General features: G+C 38.8%; 1 protein-coding gene across 1 annotated transcript in view; it reads right to left on the reverse strand.

The window, feature by feature from the left end:
- Nucleotides 1-18,073, reverse strand: part of ptprm (protein tyrosine phosphatase, receptor type M) — a 431,502-nt gene that overhangs the window by 262,047 nt on the left and 151,382 nt on the right. Inside the window, exons 5-6 of the mRNA XM_031903767.1 lie at nt 17,431-17,546; nt 4,140-4,314 (exon numbers count right to left, since the gene is read on the reverse strand). Of these exons, the coding sequence (XP_031759627.1) occupies nt 4,140-4,314; nt 17,431-17,546 (291 nt within the window). The remainder of the gene's footprint in view (nt 1-4,139; nt 4,315-17,430; nt 17,547-18,073) is intronic.

Consider the following 18,073-nt stretch of genomic DNA (forward strand, 5'->3'; position numbering starts at 1 on the left):
CACAAATGTTCCTTCAGTACTGTACCAAACATACGGTACATTTTCTCAAGATCTTTCTGATATTGCTTTGATTACAGTTTGGACACACCTTGTGCCACCTTTACATCATATAGAAAATGAATACTTTTCTTAGACAAATAAGATGCTTTAATGTGCAATGATATTCAAAATCCCAACTGCTTTGTTATAGAATGGGATAACTATAGTGAGACTTGTTCTGCCACTGGGAATCTTCCATGGAGATGCTTGTTACTACTTGTTAGCAAAGGCTCCTTGGAATGATTGAGTTAATACTATACGGAAAAGCCATGCACTGTAAACACTTCCGACACAACTCAAAATCATTTAAAATCAGTTTAAGTGATTAAGCTGTTTCATGAACCAGGACGTGCTACAATGTCTACATGAAGAATCCTAAGGCAATTGTGTAGCCAAGCTGAAAGAACAATTAATTACTTTCAAGTTTCCCTCTTCATTTAGCATCATTTAACTGAAATGCAAACTCTGGAGCAAGGTCAAAGGGGTTATTACTGAATACATCAGTTTATTGTGTTGCACTTATTAGATATCCACTTTGGTTTATTACTTTGTGTAATCCCTAAGATTATTTGTATAAACTTGCAAAAGTTAAGCTGTGGCATGACCCCGAAGGCTAAGCAAAGAAAATCCTCAGACTAAAATAATAAAGCATATATATATTGTATTTCCCAGTACAGCTAGAGGGAAGCATAGTTTCCAAAAAACAGCAACCAACAAAACTGGGAGTTTAGAATTGTCATTTTAAATATTACAGTGGCCAATAAGCAGTTAGATTTAATTGGTCAAGTGAAGGTAAATTACTTAAAGCATTTGCAGGTTTCTATAAAATAACTGGATCACAATATACAAAGTGCAGAAGTGCCCCACACTATGCTCGGCAAGCCCATGACCCTATAACTAGGGCTTGGTTTTCAGTTCTAGTTTAGGAACTGTAGTTTTTGAACCTACGAACTACACTTGGGTTGTTTACTCACTGACTGGTAATGGAGCACAAATGGGCAAAACATGCGCTTGCACAGAAAGTGCAGGCATGTGGGTAGGAAATAGCCATACACTTTAATTGCATGACAATTGCTGGGCCAAAACTAGCGTTAGGAAACTGAGATAGCTACCTAGTATACACCGGAGTAAGGGGCTCCACCAGCGCAGATGGAGAAAGTGATCGTTGGGGAGGTTGACAGGTGCATGCGAGCCACTGGCAGGGAAATGGGCACGATGGTAGGGCAGTGGCCAATAAGCACAACAGCAAGTCTACACTAATTATTGCAGTCAAGTCCAACATTTTACCACAAAACAAGGCTACAAACATATGGAAACAACCTCCAAGATGTGCTTCTAGGAGTATCTAGGGCATCCAATAGGCATTATCCACAAATATATCCATAACTGGCCTTCACACTGGTCTCCCTTTAACAAAGGTTATGAATGGTGACTAGTGGGGGATTGGGAACCGCTGTTGTAGAGGGTTCCCTTGCCCAGAGCATGTTGTACATTGTGCCTTATGCATGACAGTAGGTGGAACTGTTAAGCAGTCACACAGTGCTAGTAGAGATGAGCACAATAAGCTGATTGTGTATGGCACTTAATAGCTTAAGGTCTGTGCTCATTTAGAACCTTGTGTCATGGCTCGTAATCATAGATGGGCCCTTAGGTGGGTAAATTAGATTTAAAGTTTTAGGATACAGAAAACAAATTGAGTTTTATTAGAATAACTGATTTAGACAGATTTCATTTGTTCCCACAAATTTAATCCCCACTGGGATGCATTCAATTACTGCTGCCAGACTGAAAAAAAGGGGTTAAAAAGAAATGCAAACACAATAGTGATCTATTAAAACAAGGAATGGAAACAGATATTATGGCAAATACAACTCAGTAATGTTAAATATCATCTTGGAAATATAAATGAATTTAGAAGACGTGCAGATTAACCTAATTAAAACTAAAGTAAATGAAACCAGTTGTCTTCAGCATTCAATTCTTTAGCATCCCAGCCATAAAAGGAAACTTTTAAAATAACTGTTATGGAGCAAAACCGACGGGGTGCCATAAGCTTAAGTAAAAATAAATGGGCCATTGATTAGTATAATATTTGTATAAAAGGAGAAACTCTGTCCTTTAATGCTCTTAGAGGACAATTTAACTGACATTTACTTAATACTGCTGGAGAACTGCAGATATAATACAGCGGCAGTTTTGCAAGTTTTATCTTTTAATGTCATAATATTTTTCATGTTTGTGATAAGTAAAACATTTTATCGCCAAAGAGAGCTTACTCAGTGTCTTTAGCAAACACAAAGAATACATTTAGTCGCTTTCTTTCAAAAACACAAAGACTGCAGCAGATCTTAGTATTTCAAAGAAGCCAATATTTCAATAAATGGCTTTACTGCTTTAAAAAGCGGAGTCCTGATATCATCTGAAATCCTACTGCAGGCTTAAAATGAAAATGATTTAGCTGCAGAATATGTTTTTTCTTTCTTTCTCATAAGCACTAAAGTTAAGTTTCTGCTAAAGGACCTAAGCTCTGAATAGAAATAGGTCACCACAACTACAGATGGCTTCCCCTATTTGCCCTCAGCTAAAGACCAAAAACCAAGTTCTTACAAAAGCCGCCAGGCACCTAGGTTTCCTTGCTTGAACTCAATAAGTAGGCTGAACCCTGTAATAATCGGATGCCTTTCCAGACAGTGCTATTCATTCAGTGGTTCTTTGTCTAGTAAATAAAGCACTTGTGACCGGCCACTATTAGAAAACTTTAGTCACTGAACCGTATGTAGGAGGCTAATATGTTTCTCCAAATGCATTAAATCAATACTGCCCTGCTGCCGCCTTTTGTCCAATGTGTATTTTAATAACACCCAGAAGAAAAGATGTGCTGCCTTACTGATACACTTCTGGTGATTACCTATGTGCCTTTCTAGACTTCACATTGAAAAACAGATAAAGAGACTTGTTCCATGTTCCAAGTACTGTAGGAAACATCACTGTGTGCTCATTCTGCTTGGAACAATGCCCAAAGCGATTTCTGGTTTATTTACATAGATAGCTAAGAACTGGTGTGCAGCTATCAGTCCTACTCAGCAAAACTACTTCAGCAAAACTAAATACACAGGTTTGAAAAAATAAACCCTCTTTCTAAGTTCCCCTTTCAATTGCCTTTTTAAAGTACAATATAAAAGCATAGCTTAAGGGTCATTTATTATGATTTGTAAAATGAATTTCACTGAAAAAATGTTGTGAAAAGCTGTGTAAAGAAAAAACAAGTAAAAAATTACGCTGTTTTTAAACAGCAAATAAAAATCTGCCTCTTATTGTGGGCAAAGAACATTCCCTGTCTGCTTATCTGCAGTTACATACAGATAGTAAGCTCTTGTGAGCAGGGCCACCCAATGCCATCTTTATTCTGTAACCCTTGTTTGTTATATTATTGTTGCATAATATGCCATCACCATTACCACCAAAATGTGTAATACCACATCAATATTTATATGGCTGTATCTGAGTTTTATTCAGAATGTTTTTTATGCTGGTTGTGCCTATTGTAAATTTATATTGTGGCATAGGGTCTGTAAGTGTCACCTTCTGTCCAAAGTTTAAGGTATGCATCTATAAGTATGCTTTACTTTGAGTCTCCACTGCTTTCTTTTATATGTTGGGATATAGAAGTAAAGTCCTTACACCTCTGTTTTTTCAAGAATATAACCCCATATGTAATAAAGGTTTGTGCAGTAACCCATAGCAACCAATAAGGTATTTGCTTTTAAACAGGTGGCCAGTAAAGTTTACCTGCTGATTGGTTGCTATGGGTTACTGCTCCTGGGCAAACTTAGTGCCTTTTATTGCATGGCCCCTAATAGAGTTCTCAAAATTTATTGACAATGGAACTGTCTCCAACTAGTCACTATTGTATGGGCAGACAATGCAGGCGCAGTCTATATTATTAGAACCAGAAAAGGATGACTTTTGACATGTGCAGCACAGAGACAGGTATCCAGTGCAGCAATAATTGCATGAGCGGTCTGCCTTAGAATTACCATAAAACAGTATACAAATGATCTGTAATTACCTCTTTGCTAACTAAAAAAAGGGAAATCTACCTTTGACAATCAGTTCTGCATAGTTTGACACTCCAACTCCTGCTTCTGTACGGACCATGCAGCGATAATTGCCAGCGTCCTTCTTCGTTGTGTTCACTACATTAAACGTAGCCACAAATCGACGGATATTTTGCACTTTTATATCCTTTAATGGAGCAACCCTCCCATTGGCACCCTGAAAAGAAACAAAACAAATTTATTTCTCTCCATAGCCGTGAACTGAATAATCATTCTTCTATTCCCTGAAACAGATGTTTCTTCAGGAAAGTCGGCTTGATTGATTGCATTGTTAGAATGTTAGGCCAGACATCCAGCTGGCACTTCCTTCAAAACAAGGTTCACGTTAATGAAATACTTTACTGTAGTTGTAATACTTTTTCCTTGTTGCTACCTGAGGCACATTGGCTGATTTTAGAATTTCTTAATGACAAATTAAGTTTCATAAAATGTTATTAGGCCATCAGTCACGCTCATTGTTTTATTTAAAGCTGCACTCCAGGAAGCACCATTAGGCCAGGAGAAAGAGTAACCACTGGCCATCCCTGGCGCTTCTTTTATGAAGGAAGTGCTTCCAATAACGTTGTGTTATTAATGCCAATTATACAGAAAGAACAGTGTCGCTAAATGTGAAAAATTACCCCAAAATAAAAATGATGTATTTATATACATGCAATACACAGTCAGCATTTTGAAAATAATTGTACTGTCTTGTACTAATATTAATAAAAAAGTCTCAATGATTGTTATGGGTTAGTGCACTGTTGTTAATTTGCACATGGATTGCCCTGAAGATTGACAGCTCAGTGCTTGCCTGTCAGAGAGATCATGCAGAAAAGCCAAGAGATCTTAAACAATCAATGAGGGAAGGGGAAATACACAAAATTGTTTTAATATTAAAACAGTTTTAATGTATCTTAATTGCAAATTTTGCAAGATTTTTTCATTCAACAAAATGCCATCTCAAACAGCTCCTGTATGTGTGACAATATAAATAGTAGAAATTCCATGTATGCAATTGAAATGCTAAGCTAATAATTTGGTTGCAATACTGTCATTATTATGTACTATAAATGTATTGTTATCTCTCAGAAGAAGAAATGTATGTGGGTTTATAGACAAACAAAAGTGTTGTTAATATAAAACACTATGAACAATAACCAATACAGAAAAATGGAAGATTTGAGGTTATGGCACACACAGGCTCATTCTACCCTGGGAGTATCCTCTGCACTCACCCATTATCAATATATATAGGGCATTAAGACATTCTGTGCATTAAGCTACCAAGAAAAGCCCTCCCCTATGCAAAACAGGGATTGTTTGTCCATATATTGCAATATATTCAAGCTGGCCAACTACGTCAAAGTCATCGCTTCTGGCCAATCCTACACCGACTTATTCGATTCATTAAGAATTCTACTGCTTCAATATACATTTAGCAAAGGGATTTAGTTAAGGTCAAAACCCCCATATGGTTGCCCCCCACAGCTGCCCTTTGAACAAACTCGCATTGCTTATAGATAAGGAGTCTGCAAGAGGCTGTGTGGTAGTACCCATGGTCTTTATGCTTTCAAGCCAGAAATTCAAAAATAAGCACCTACTTTGAGGCCACTGGGACCAACATCCAAAGGGTGACCAACGTGTTGCTTCTGAGCCACAGGTTGGGATCACTGCTATAGACTATAAACTTACATGTATTTTGCATGGAAAAACATCCATTGACTTTCACTTTTTCCCATGGTTTTGAAAAGATTTTGGAGAAACAAAATGGTACAGAGTCTCTGATCACTATGTGTTTCTAATACATTCATTTTTCAGAGTGTAGCACATATGATGTTGATTGGTCATTTGTCAATTGTCAAATTTACTTTTTTAAGATCAGAAGCTACCAGCACTGATATAAGTACAGATAACAGTGCCTGATCCCTTTTGTGGCAAATTCATTTTGCAATATGGACCAGTTAAGAATATGAATTCAGTGAAAATGCCATCAAATTGTAAATCAGTATTAAGGCTGAACCAAATGCCTAATCTACACATAGGTTTGGATGAATTCTGAGTGCTAAGCCAAAAAAATGTTAAACCTATAATGTTGGGAGAATGGAATGTAGATTTGGTTCAGTATTCTGCCAAATCATTGCTAAAAGATTTGGTATTTAGCCAAATTTTAGACAAATGAATCAGTGTGCACATGGTCTAGTAATACTAGGCATAAAGCATGCAGGCACCGTGGCTAGTTCCAACATTAGCAACATGTTTTCTTCTTATACAGTAATTCTTTTTTTCTCTCTTGTTTTGTGTGTCTGATACTAGAACTTTAACATTTTCCACCGCATTTCCCTAAATTCTCTTTGCTATACACAGTCTAATATTTTCCAGAGGAAGCAGAATTCAAGGAGACTGAAATAGGCACTAATGAAAAGTATCAGTGTGCTAAACCTAACTGTTATGAACAATGTCTCCTAATTTGCTCTCCCTGCAAAACTGAAGCGGCTATTGTTATGGAAATGAGTGTACACCTTCTCAGCTCAATATAGAAAGCCTTTGAGTTCTGTAGTTGAATCTCCAGCTAGAAATGAAAGAAAAATGACTGGTAGCCTTTAAAAATGTTTATGCATGTATATCCCACTGGTTGGGGATAAGAAGTTTCCAGTTACAACGGCAATATTAAAGTGTTCTTGCAAAATGAAAAGGTCTAACATAAAATAACAGCACATAACATTCATATTATATATAAAACATTCCCTGAAATGTGATATGTGTATTATGTTCAACAATATTTAATGAATGTATAGCCTTATATATGAGAATCCAAAGGGGAAACTGCCAGCTGGGGCACTTGCTTGTGAGGTATTGGCTGTTTTCTCAGCTCATGAACACTGCCCTGTACTATATATCAAATGCTCATCACTCCTCACATTCACTCTGTTTTTAAAGTAACCTATACAGTACCCTATATGCTGATATATGAATGTTGCCTAGAGATAAGGATCATTAACAAAACAATAATTGCTTTCCAGTTAATAAACAATTGTATAATTGGTTTAATGCTACATAAAATACACAAGTAATATTACTACTGTTGTACTGCTCTGTAAATAATACGATTGTGATCTTTTGTTTGGAAAATCCCATATGCAAAATTAGAGTAATATAATTTACCAGATATAAAGAATTTATAGTTGTGAGTATTTTAAATCTGTGCCAGGATGTTTTGTCCCAGACCTTGACCAACCTTTCCAACTCTAGTTTGTTCTGTTGTTTATAAAGTTGTGTCAAATTATTTTTGGTGTATAATAAAGTGTTGTTTAATAGTTGAGGTGTTTACACATCTCCCCATACACCAAGGGGCACATTTATCAATGTACGAATTAGTACGATTACAAAAAAATTAAAAAAAAATTTCTAATTTATAGAATTGTGCGTATTTTCTACGATTTTTCCATTAATTTCCACAACTTTATTGTGCTTTGCGTCAATTTGTGCGGAAAAAATCGTATTTTTCGCAACGTTATTCATTCAAGCTTCGGTATTGTGACTTTCCTTGGGCCAGGTTGGAGCTGCAGAGTGCCATTGAGTCCTATGGGAGACTTTCCTTGGGCCAGGTTGGAGCTGCAGAGTGCCATTGAGCCCTATGGGAGACTTTCCTTGGGCCAGGTTGGAGCTGCAGAGTGCCATTGATTCCTATGGGAGACTTTCCTTGGGCCAGGTTGGAGCTGCAGAGTGCCATTGAGCCCTATGGGAGACTTTCCTTGGGCCGGGTTGGAGCTGCAGAGTGCCATTGAGCCCTATGGGAGACTTTCCTTGGGCCGGGTTGGAGCTGCAGAGTGCCATTGATTCCTATGGGAGACTTTCCTTGGGCCAGGTTGGAGCTGCAGAGTGCCATTGAGCCCTATGGGAGACTTTCCTTGGGCCGGGTTGGATCTGCAGAGTGCCATTGAGCCCTATGGGAGACTTTCCTTGGGCCGGGTTGGAGCTGCAGAGTGCCATTGAGCCCTATGGGAGACTTTCCTTGGGCTGGGTTGGAGCTGCAGAGTGCCATTGAGCCCTATGGGAGGCTTTCCTTGGGCCAGGTTGGAGCTGCAGAGTGCCATTGAGCCCTATGGGAGACTTTCCTTGGGCCGGGTTGGAGCTGCAGAGTGCCATTGAGCCCTATGGGAGACTTTCCTTGGGCCAGGTTGGAGCTGCAGAGTGCCATTGAGCCCTATGGGAGACTTTCCTTGGGCCAGGTTGGAGCTGCAGAGTGCCATTGAGCCCTATGGGAGACTTTCCTTGGGCCAGGTTGGAGCTGCAGAGTGCCATTGAGTCCTATGGGAGACTTTCCTTGGGCCAGGTTGGAGCTGCAGAGTGCCATTGAGCCCTATGGGAGACTTTCCTTGGGTCGGGTTGGAGCTGCAGAGTGCCATTGAGCCCTATGGGAGACTTTCCTGGGGCCAGGTTGGAGCTGCAGAGTGCCATTGAGCCCTATGGGAGACTTTCCTTGGGCCAGGTTGAAGCTGCAGAGTGCCATTGAGTCCTATGGAAGGCTTCCAAAATAATGCACAGAAGGATCAAAGTCAGAAAGGTTTTCCCGCCATTTACGATCGTTTGGATACAAAAATTTTGTAACTTTCAGATCGTATCACAACGCACATCAGAAATTTTTGTATTTAATCCGAATTTTTTGCAATTGTACTTTTGATGATCAGAAATTCAGACTTTGATAAATCTGCCCCCAAGTGTTATGCTCCATTGAGCACCCTGTTATCCTCTAATAAATAGAACCACAAAACATTGCATATTTACTTATATACCACACAAAGTTGGTAATTTACATTGTTATTCTACAACATCTGAGCTTTGGCATAACCCATTCAATTCAACAGAAAAAAATTAATGAATCAAGAAAATTCCAGCATAAGAAGTTGTAGTTGCTGTTTTGCACCAGAACATTAGTCTGGGTTTGTCATATGCTTAAAATGTGATATTTATATTATGTTCTTCTTCCTTTACCTTTTATATGTCTTCCGTACATTTGAAGTAACTTCTAATATCCTCATATTTTATAACAGGGCATACATTATACAAGTATAAGTGAGTCATGTGATGGAAATTACATCACTAAGCACTAATTATAACTGATGACATCACTAAGGACCATTTATAAGGATATAATTTACTGAATATGCATTGCTGTTGTGTAGTGTATATATATATATAGGTATAAAATTGCATTATGATTAATATGTATAATGATAATATTAATGAATTTTCAGACCAACCACACTATTATTGTCAAGATTTAGAACAAATTCTCCTGATTCTACAGATCCACATGTCTGATTTAAAACATAAATGTGTTGTTGTTTGGAGATCTATGAAATCAGTGAATTTGGAATTCTGAAGAACATTCTCTGCAAGAAATAAACATGTATTTCCCACATCCCTGCCTTCTGCCTGTGCCTATTATTCTTATTGCCCATGGAATTCTCATATTTCAACATCTTTATAAATATAATCCTCTGGAGTAAATCTTTACATTACATTAAATTACCAGCTGTTAGATATCTCTCAGAATGCAAATACACTAGTATATGCAATTTACAAAATGGCACGCTGGCATCATGAGAAGGAATCTGGACGAGATATTCAATTACATTGTAATTCGGCTGATGCCAATGGCTTAAACAAAATTATTTCTGAGAATAGACAAAATTGTTCAGTCTTTCAGCAGCACAAACTACACAATGATTTAGAAATGCGCTTTTGATATATAAAAGTGGGATTGGGTCACCTATTAGAATATTGAAAGGGTACATAATCTATCATGGTGGAGAGATGATCCAAATTTTCCATAAAGCAGTGGTTGCAGCTCTGAAGAATAGCACAATAGCCTGAGATTGGTTTGCTTATTGAAAAGGCTGCTTCTAAAGTCTTAATATATTTAAATTATGAGTCTGATTATTGCTACAACTCTCGCTGAAACTGCATAATAAGTATTTTTTTCAAATAAATTATGGTTCATGTGTTAAGATCTTAAGAGTTAGCACATTGTACAAAGGCAGCTGTAAGTCCAATTTGCATAAGAATAAACTCATTTTAGTTTCAGACTGCAAAAATTAAGATAATGTGATGCTTTAAAGCTACAGGGTCTTACACAGCAATTTGTTCACAACCCTCTCACAATGAGACTTAGCTGTCACCTAGCAAAACCAGGCCACGTTTGCACATCTTGTTACATGGTGGAATGTGTGTTTCCATATAACAATGAATGAAGCCATGAGATTCCTATCAGCAACTAGCAGTTTTACAGAGACCGTAAAGAAGCCATAATAATAATTCATTCCGGCTGGGAAAAAGGCTGCCCATTAATCCAAATTGAAATTTGCACTGGAAATTAACAATTTGGATATCCATTTACTAATGTTCATAAAAATTGTCTAAAATGCATCTCATTTTTGATAACCTGCTATAAATATTGTGAATTTTGTGTGCCACTGTCAATAGCCACACTAATGAATGGTTTATATAAAACAGTATATATTAGCAATATATTAATGTTTCATTAAATGTAATTATAGTCAGTGGAGTAATAACCAGTAATCAACTGTCTTTACATGTATCATAATAATTATAAATTCATTTACGTATTATACATGAACAAGTATTATTCTTTCCCAGTGGTTAATAAACTGACATCTCATCTCTCCTGCTATACAATTTCTGGTGTTTTTTTACACAACACTACGCTCTGGGCCGTAATAGAAATTGGTGACAGTTTTGTTTTTATTTGGCAAACAATTCTGGCACTAAATGTGGATCTGATAATAATATATACATATTTATATACCAGAAAATCTGCAATAACAGAGGTGCTGGCACAAGAGAAAACCTACTCTGACATTTTTTCATTGAATTTTCAGTTTCCTTACAGTAAATGGAATCCCTTAGAAGACTCCAGTTTGAATTTTGGTAAATCTGCCTCAGTATCAAGGATTGGCCATTTATACACATGAGAGGAATATAACGTGCTAGAGGCAGATTCATCATACTTCATATTTGTGTAATTTTAGAGGTTTTCTCAAACTCAACTAAACTTACATCATATTTTGAAAGCATGATTGTTTAATTATTTATTAAAAAAAATTCAGCTTTAAAAAAAAGCTGGTGCGAAAATGCATAAAAAAGCATAAAAAAGCAAATATCTTGAATCATAAACTTTACTTCAGTTTCTGAAAGAGCTCACCAAAAATACAAAAAATTGAATACCTCAAAGTGAAAGGACAATATGATGTTCGGGCAGATATCCGCCGAGTAGGGTTGTCGGGGTTCCCTATACACAGCAGATATGCTGCCAAATCAATCTAAAGAACTCGAATAGGCAGCTTAAATCTGCCATATATGGCCACCTTTACTCTGCTCAGTTTTATTGTTATGACTGACATGAAACATGAAAAATAAAGTTGTGAAGAGAATTTTGGAAATAATAATATACTTAAGCAGCTATTTTTTTGTATTTCAACAAGACTTTATTAGAACAGCATATTAAATGTTACAATTACTTTTATAATAATTCTTGCATAGTGATTTGTAGGCAAATGTAGATTACATTACAATAATATGAAAGTAGTATGGAAAAAAAGGAAAAGGAAAGAGGCGAGAATTATGTAGAGCACAGAGAGATGGTTGGAAAAGCCATGGACTACCTATGGGAGGAGAAGAAGGGGAGCCATGTGGGGATCAGACAGAGAGAGGTGAAGAGAAGGGAGAGGAAGAGAAGAGAAAAAAGAAGAGAGGAGAAGAAGATAGGGAGCCTGAGGCTGGAGCTGGCTGGCACATATATGGTAAGTAATAGACGTTTCGTAGTGGTACAGTTATACTTAAGCAGCTATTATTGTAAATTACTTTGCAGTTCCAAATGCAGGAATGCCTGTGCTATAAAAGCAAACTGATAGGCACAAAATGTCAAATATTAAAAATTGCATGAAATTCACAATGTATACTCTGTCTGAGCAGCTTGGCCATCTTATTCTACTCTAAAGATCACTAATAACATCAAAACATGTAAAAAAATAAATGTCAAGGCATCCCGAGATAGAGCCAGGTGCGAGTTAAGGGTATGGGGCCATGACAAGGTTAGGAAAGGCCCAGTGAAGTTGTTGGCTTAGGGATGCTGGGTAATGTCTGGTGGTGCGATTGGCTGGGGGGAGGAAAGGTCAGGTTTAAGCAGGGAGAAGTGTAAAGGAAGGGCGCCATTTTACCTCAGCAGCTTCCACCCTCCCTCCCCTAGTTAAAGAGTGAATGGGATTGTAACAATGAGGATTTAAGTAAGAGGAGTGAAGTCACAGCCAAGCATTCCATAGCTAACTGGAACTCATTGGGCCAAAAGTTAGGCCTAAGGCTAGGGATTACAGCCATAGGTCAGTGGTAAATGGGGGCTGTGGTGGTTAGAAAAAGGGGGTTTCTAGCCTCAGGGAACTGATTGCAGGTGGGGGCAGGTAAAGATCCACAAATGCTAATTGTTATTAAGTTATTATGCAATTAAGGTACGTTATTTAATGACATTAATATGTTATTATTAAATGGGGTTGTGTGTAATAATGGCAAATTTGATACCGTCATAAATAAACAGGCTGCGGCATTTTCTATCCACTAAAGGTTGTCGTGTGAGTGTATTTAACAGGGTCAAAGGGGTAGTAATGATCTAAGGGTGAAGGATTGTTTAGGCGGGCCACGAATTGACACTACTCTTGTCATGTCTGTTTTTGCATTTGCAATTTTTTTGTACAATATATTTACATATACATCTTATCTAATACATTTATTTGCACGATTTGCAGGGTCAGACTGGGGGGTGAAGGGCCCACCGGGGCTCCCGCCCCAGGGGCTATGCAGGTGCCCCCGCCGGCCGCGTCCCCTAATTTCGTACTTTGTGACAATTTGCATTTGTGTGACAAAATTGTATTTTTCGCAACGAGTACAAAGTTTCAGATTCATTAAAGCTGCGCTATCCAGACTTTCCTTGGGCCAGGTTGGCCGCGACGGCAACGAAAAAATCGCAAAAAATACAAAAAAGTCGCAAAATGTTCGTTTCCAATCTGATTTTTTCCCATTTGGGATTCAGATTCATGGATTAGTAAATGTGCCCCTTAGTGTTGTATATGTTCCAGTTTGGTAAGATTATTTAATAGGACACTTAATATGATATAAACTATTTGCTGGTTAAGCATTCTGGGGGTATAGTTTTCATTTAACTGCATCTTAAATGGCAGATGGCAATCAACAATAGATGTAATTGCTATAAAAACGGATATTAGCCTTGAAACAAAAGGGAAAATAATGGTCTGAGCACTTTGACATATATTTTTCAATTGTTTAGTTCCACTTTAAGGATAACATGTTCGAAGGCTGCATTTGGGCATTGCTTATTTTTTTTCTAGACATGTTTCTATAGACACCTTTACATTTGACACAAACAGAGAAAGAACAGTGAGGAAGAAGTTCCAAGCAAACCTGCAAAAAGACCTGATAAAGCAAGGCTACAGATGTATAATCTCTTTCAACTTGTATTAATTACTTTTTGGTAATAACAAACATCTGATGGCAGAGAAAATACATTCTGCAAACCAAATTCCCATGGTTACAAGCTTTTCCTAAAACCTCTTTATGCTGTTTCTTTGCAAAGAGCTTAATTGCACGATGTAAGTGAAATAAACACCTCAACCAACAACTGCATTAGAATTAGTTTTCTTGTTTAGTCAGTCAGTACAAAAGAAATATTATCCCCATTTCAGAGCGAGCTGGTGTTGTCAGCAGATGTGACAAAGAAAATCATAGCAGATGGTATACATCTGTTAATCATAAACATCCTTTCATTAGTGTCATCATCCCATTTATTTGGTACTATGTTTATTTTTGAGCGCAGAAGCTAATAAGAATGTTACATTCACTGTACAGACAATCAGGCAAATCCATGTTCTCCCTTAAAGAACAATTATACCCCAATAGGTGTATTTTAGTTTTTGGCGGCAGTGATCACAGCCAGTATCATTTGTATTGCATAAGGGCTAGCAATTGCCTATTCCTGCATTGCCCAACTTATATTATACAAATGTTTTAATGCCACCAATTCCCACTGACACCAATGAAAAGGTATCTTCAGACATTTTGTTGCCCTCACTGCAGGCGAGTGCCCCTTGGCACTAACTAAATGCTGACCCTATTAAGAGTTCCCCCTCCCCAATCGCATAAGGTGCCCCCCAGTGGCTGCCTATTTCACCCATACCTAGGCTTTAAACATGTGGGGGAAATGGCAGTTGTGATTGTTGACTGAAAGAATGGATACTTGAAGCCAGGACTAGGTCGGCTTCCTGTGTACATTTTCCTACTAGAAGACTAGTGTCACAGCAGACACAGCAACATATATCTCTGTCCAGACTGCTCCCCCCACTGTGCTACTCACTGGCTACTCCCCCCACTGTGCTACTTACTGGCTGCTCCCCCCACTGTGCTACTTACTGGCTGCTCCCCCCACTGGGCTACTTACTGGCTGCTCCTCCCACTGTGCTACTTACTGGCTGCTCCCCCACTGTACTACTCACTGGCTGCTTCCCCCACTATGCTACTCACTGGCTGCTTCCCCCACTATGCTACTCACTGGCTGCTTCCCCCACTGTGCTACTCACTGGCTGCTTCCCCCACTGTGCTACTCACTGGCTGCTTCCCCCACTATGCTACTCACTGGCTGCTTTCCCCACTATGCTACTCACTGGCTGCTTCCCCCACTGTGCTACTCACTGGCTGCTTCCCCCACTGTGCTACTCACTGGCTGCTTCCCCCACGATGCTACTCACTGGCTGCTTCCCCCACGATGCTACTCACTGGCTGCTTCCCCCACTATGCTACTCACCGGCTGCTCACCCCACTGTGCTGCTCACCCTACTGTGCTACTCACTGGCTGCTCCCCCCACTGCGCTACTCATCACACTGTGCTACTCAATGGCTGCTCCCCCCACTGTGCTACTCACCCCACTGTGCTGCTCACTGGCTGATCATCACACTGTGCTACTCAACGGCTGCTCACCCCACTGTGCTACTCACTGGCTGCTCCCCCCACTGTGCTACTCACCCCACTGTGCTGCTCACTGGCTGATCATCACACTGTGCTACTCAATGGCTGCTCACCCCACTGTGCTACTCACCCCACTGTGCTGCTCACTGGCTGCTCATTCCACTGTGCTACTCACCCCACTGTGCTGCTCACTGGCTGCTCATTCCACTGTGCTACTCACCCCACTGTGCTGCTCACTAGCTGCTCACCCCACTGTGCTACTCACCCCACTGTGCTGCTCACTGGCTGCTCACCCCACTGTGCTGCTCACTGGCAGCTCCCCTCACTGTGCTGCTCACTGGCATCTCCCCCCACTGTGCTATTTACTGGCTGCTCCCCCCACTGTGCTGCTCATCACACTGTGCTACTCAATGGCTGCTCACCCCACTGTGCTATGTATACAAACAATGCTATATAAAGATATACATAAAGTATATGTTATCATTTTAACTATTTAATGCAAGGAAAAAACTATACTTCCCAAATATCAGGATTATCTTCTGGGAATGAATTAGAAGCCAGGGTTATAGAGAACCTTTTTATGTCCCAAGTAAACTTATAAATGACCCCTTTATAAGAAATACTACACATACATAATATGACTACTGACCAGTTCCAACCTTTTGTTATGGACCTTGAGGCAGAACTAGCTGTGCTTGTAATCCTCCAAACACCCAAGCTGCCACATACTAGAAGTCTCTTCACCATTGTCTCTACGCAACCATATCCCTATATATGTTTGATTGGTGCCTTCATACAGCAGTTTCTTTGTTGAAACTGTTAAATGTTGTCACTTTGTTTTCACTGCTGGAGTGAGATTCAGCCCTCTGTGCCCATTGTAGTTATGCCCCTGCAACCTTCCCCTTGTAAATGGCTACTTCATGAACAGGAGCAGAAATGGATCATGTGCTAATTGTGCCTCAATACAAATCATAAATCCAAGCTGTGGGCCTTAATCAATGTATGGAAATGTGCTTTATGCAACATATTTTAACAGTGATTTCCACACAGTGACGTGCGAGACAGATTTTCAGGTGCAAGTCTAATTGGTATTACAATACTCTACAGGAGTAACAAGCTCTAACAATGGAAACAGATTTTTATGGATTTAAGGCAAATTCACAGCTGTGTTAACAGATTTGAGGCAGATAACTATAAGATACTGTAGATGGATGAACAAAGGGTATACCAGGACAATAGATCATAGATTAAAGTTAATAGGTATAATCTGGGAGCTACAGGAGCAGCACTAGCTGGTTATCTGTCTGGATATTGGGATAATTAAAGGTCAAGTTAGGATATATTGAGCAGGCATTTGCAAAAGCCCTTCTGTTCCACTAAGGTACTGACTTGCACAGGGAAACAAATGTGCGATTACAATTCTATAATCTATGCTGCATACACAACTGCTTTAATCTAATCATTAGCATGTATGCTATGATAAGAATTCTCAGATAAGACCCGATGACAAGCTGGGCCTCATTATTATTGTGAATGTAATGATCAGGCACAAAAACTCATGCAAGCTCACATGAATTAAATATACACAAAATAGGTGTGCCAAAACTGACTAGTGCCTAGCAGCAATACATTAACTTGATCTAGGAGCAACAGATTGGCACTACGGAGCCCTGCACCTGGCACTGACCAGTCATAAAGCAGAGTGCTCACTTTGCCCATTGTATCCATTTACTCAATTTAATTACATCTCTAGAATACCCCAAAGTTGTCATACTAATTAAATATACAGCCATGGTCTGTCTATGTGACACCCAAGAAGTACAGACCATTGACAAATTGGCACAACCCTAGCACCCATGTGTCTTGAAGTATTAAATGTTGCATTGCTCCTGCTTTTTGCACTTTCCATAGACTATAACCACAAAAGTGCAAAGTAAATTCTCTTTTTTTGCCAATATCTCTCATGGATATTCAATTAGGGTAAGTGTTGAGATTACAGTTTCAGTGGACCGCAACAAAAATTATCCAGATTTTATTGATAAGCAAGTTATTTCTACTACAAACTACAGCTAATGTTGGATAGGCAACATGTCAGTGGATAACTAAACTGGCAAATTGTGATATTTAGCTATTCCCTTGTATTAATTGCTACTTGCACTAACTTTACATTAGCACAAGAGATAAGAGAAGAAGTCACTGATCCTAGCATTTTGCAGATATTTTTCTGGAGTGCGCAATTACCTGCAACCAAAGTCTGTCCATCGCAGATGTCTTTCCATTTGCCGTGCACTGAAATGTGGCCGACTGCCCGGCGTTGACATCAACATTCTGAACGTGCACAAAATGGGGGGTCTTGGCTGAAATTGGGGAAAAAGTGAGAGAAACTGCTACATTTAGGGAAAAGGTCAGAAAATGATGAAGTTTGCATATACATTTACAAAAAACCCCAAGTGATTGCTAAACAGTTGGGCGTTATTTACGTTATCTTTATTTGCAGAGCTAAACTGTTTGTCTTTGCCTTGAGTTATTATTTTTACTAAGCTCTGGCTTTGAAATGCATTAACAATATTGGCTTTGCTTATTATTCATGTGTTTATTCTGATATTCTAATAACTTGTTTTAGACTTTAAAAACTTAATATAAATGAAAATATTAAGGTTTCAATGTTAGTTAATATCTATGCAGAGTCAGTGTATGAAATAAAGGGTATTCTCCCTAGCAACCCAGTATTAGAGGGGCCTCAAGGGGTAAATATGTTTGTAAAAAATATTGGAAATAACAGAAGCACATGCTGAACTGTAAATCTCTGACCAAACAGATATAATATTTTTAAGGCTGCATTCCAGATCCTTATTTGTGTGATTAATTCTATAGCAATATCTTA

Source organism: Xenopus tropicalis, chromosome 6 (assembly GCF_000004195.4).
Source record: "Xenopus tropicalis strain Nigerian chromosome 6, UCB_Xtro_10.0, whole genome shotgun sequence".
In the NCBI taxonomy this organism is placed as follows: Eukaryota; Metazoa; Chordata; class Amphibia; order Anura; family Pipidae; genus Xenopus; species Xenopus tropicalis.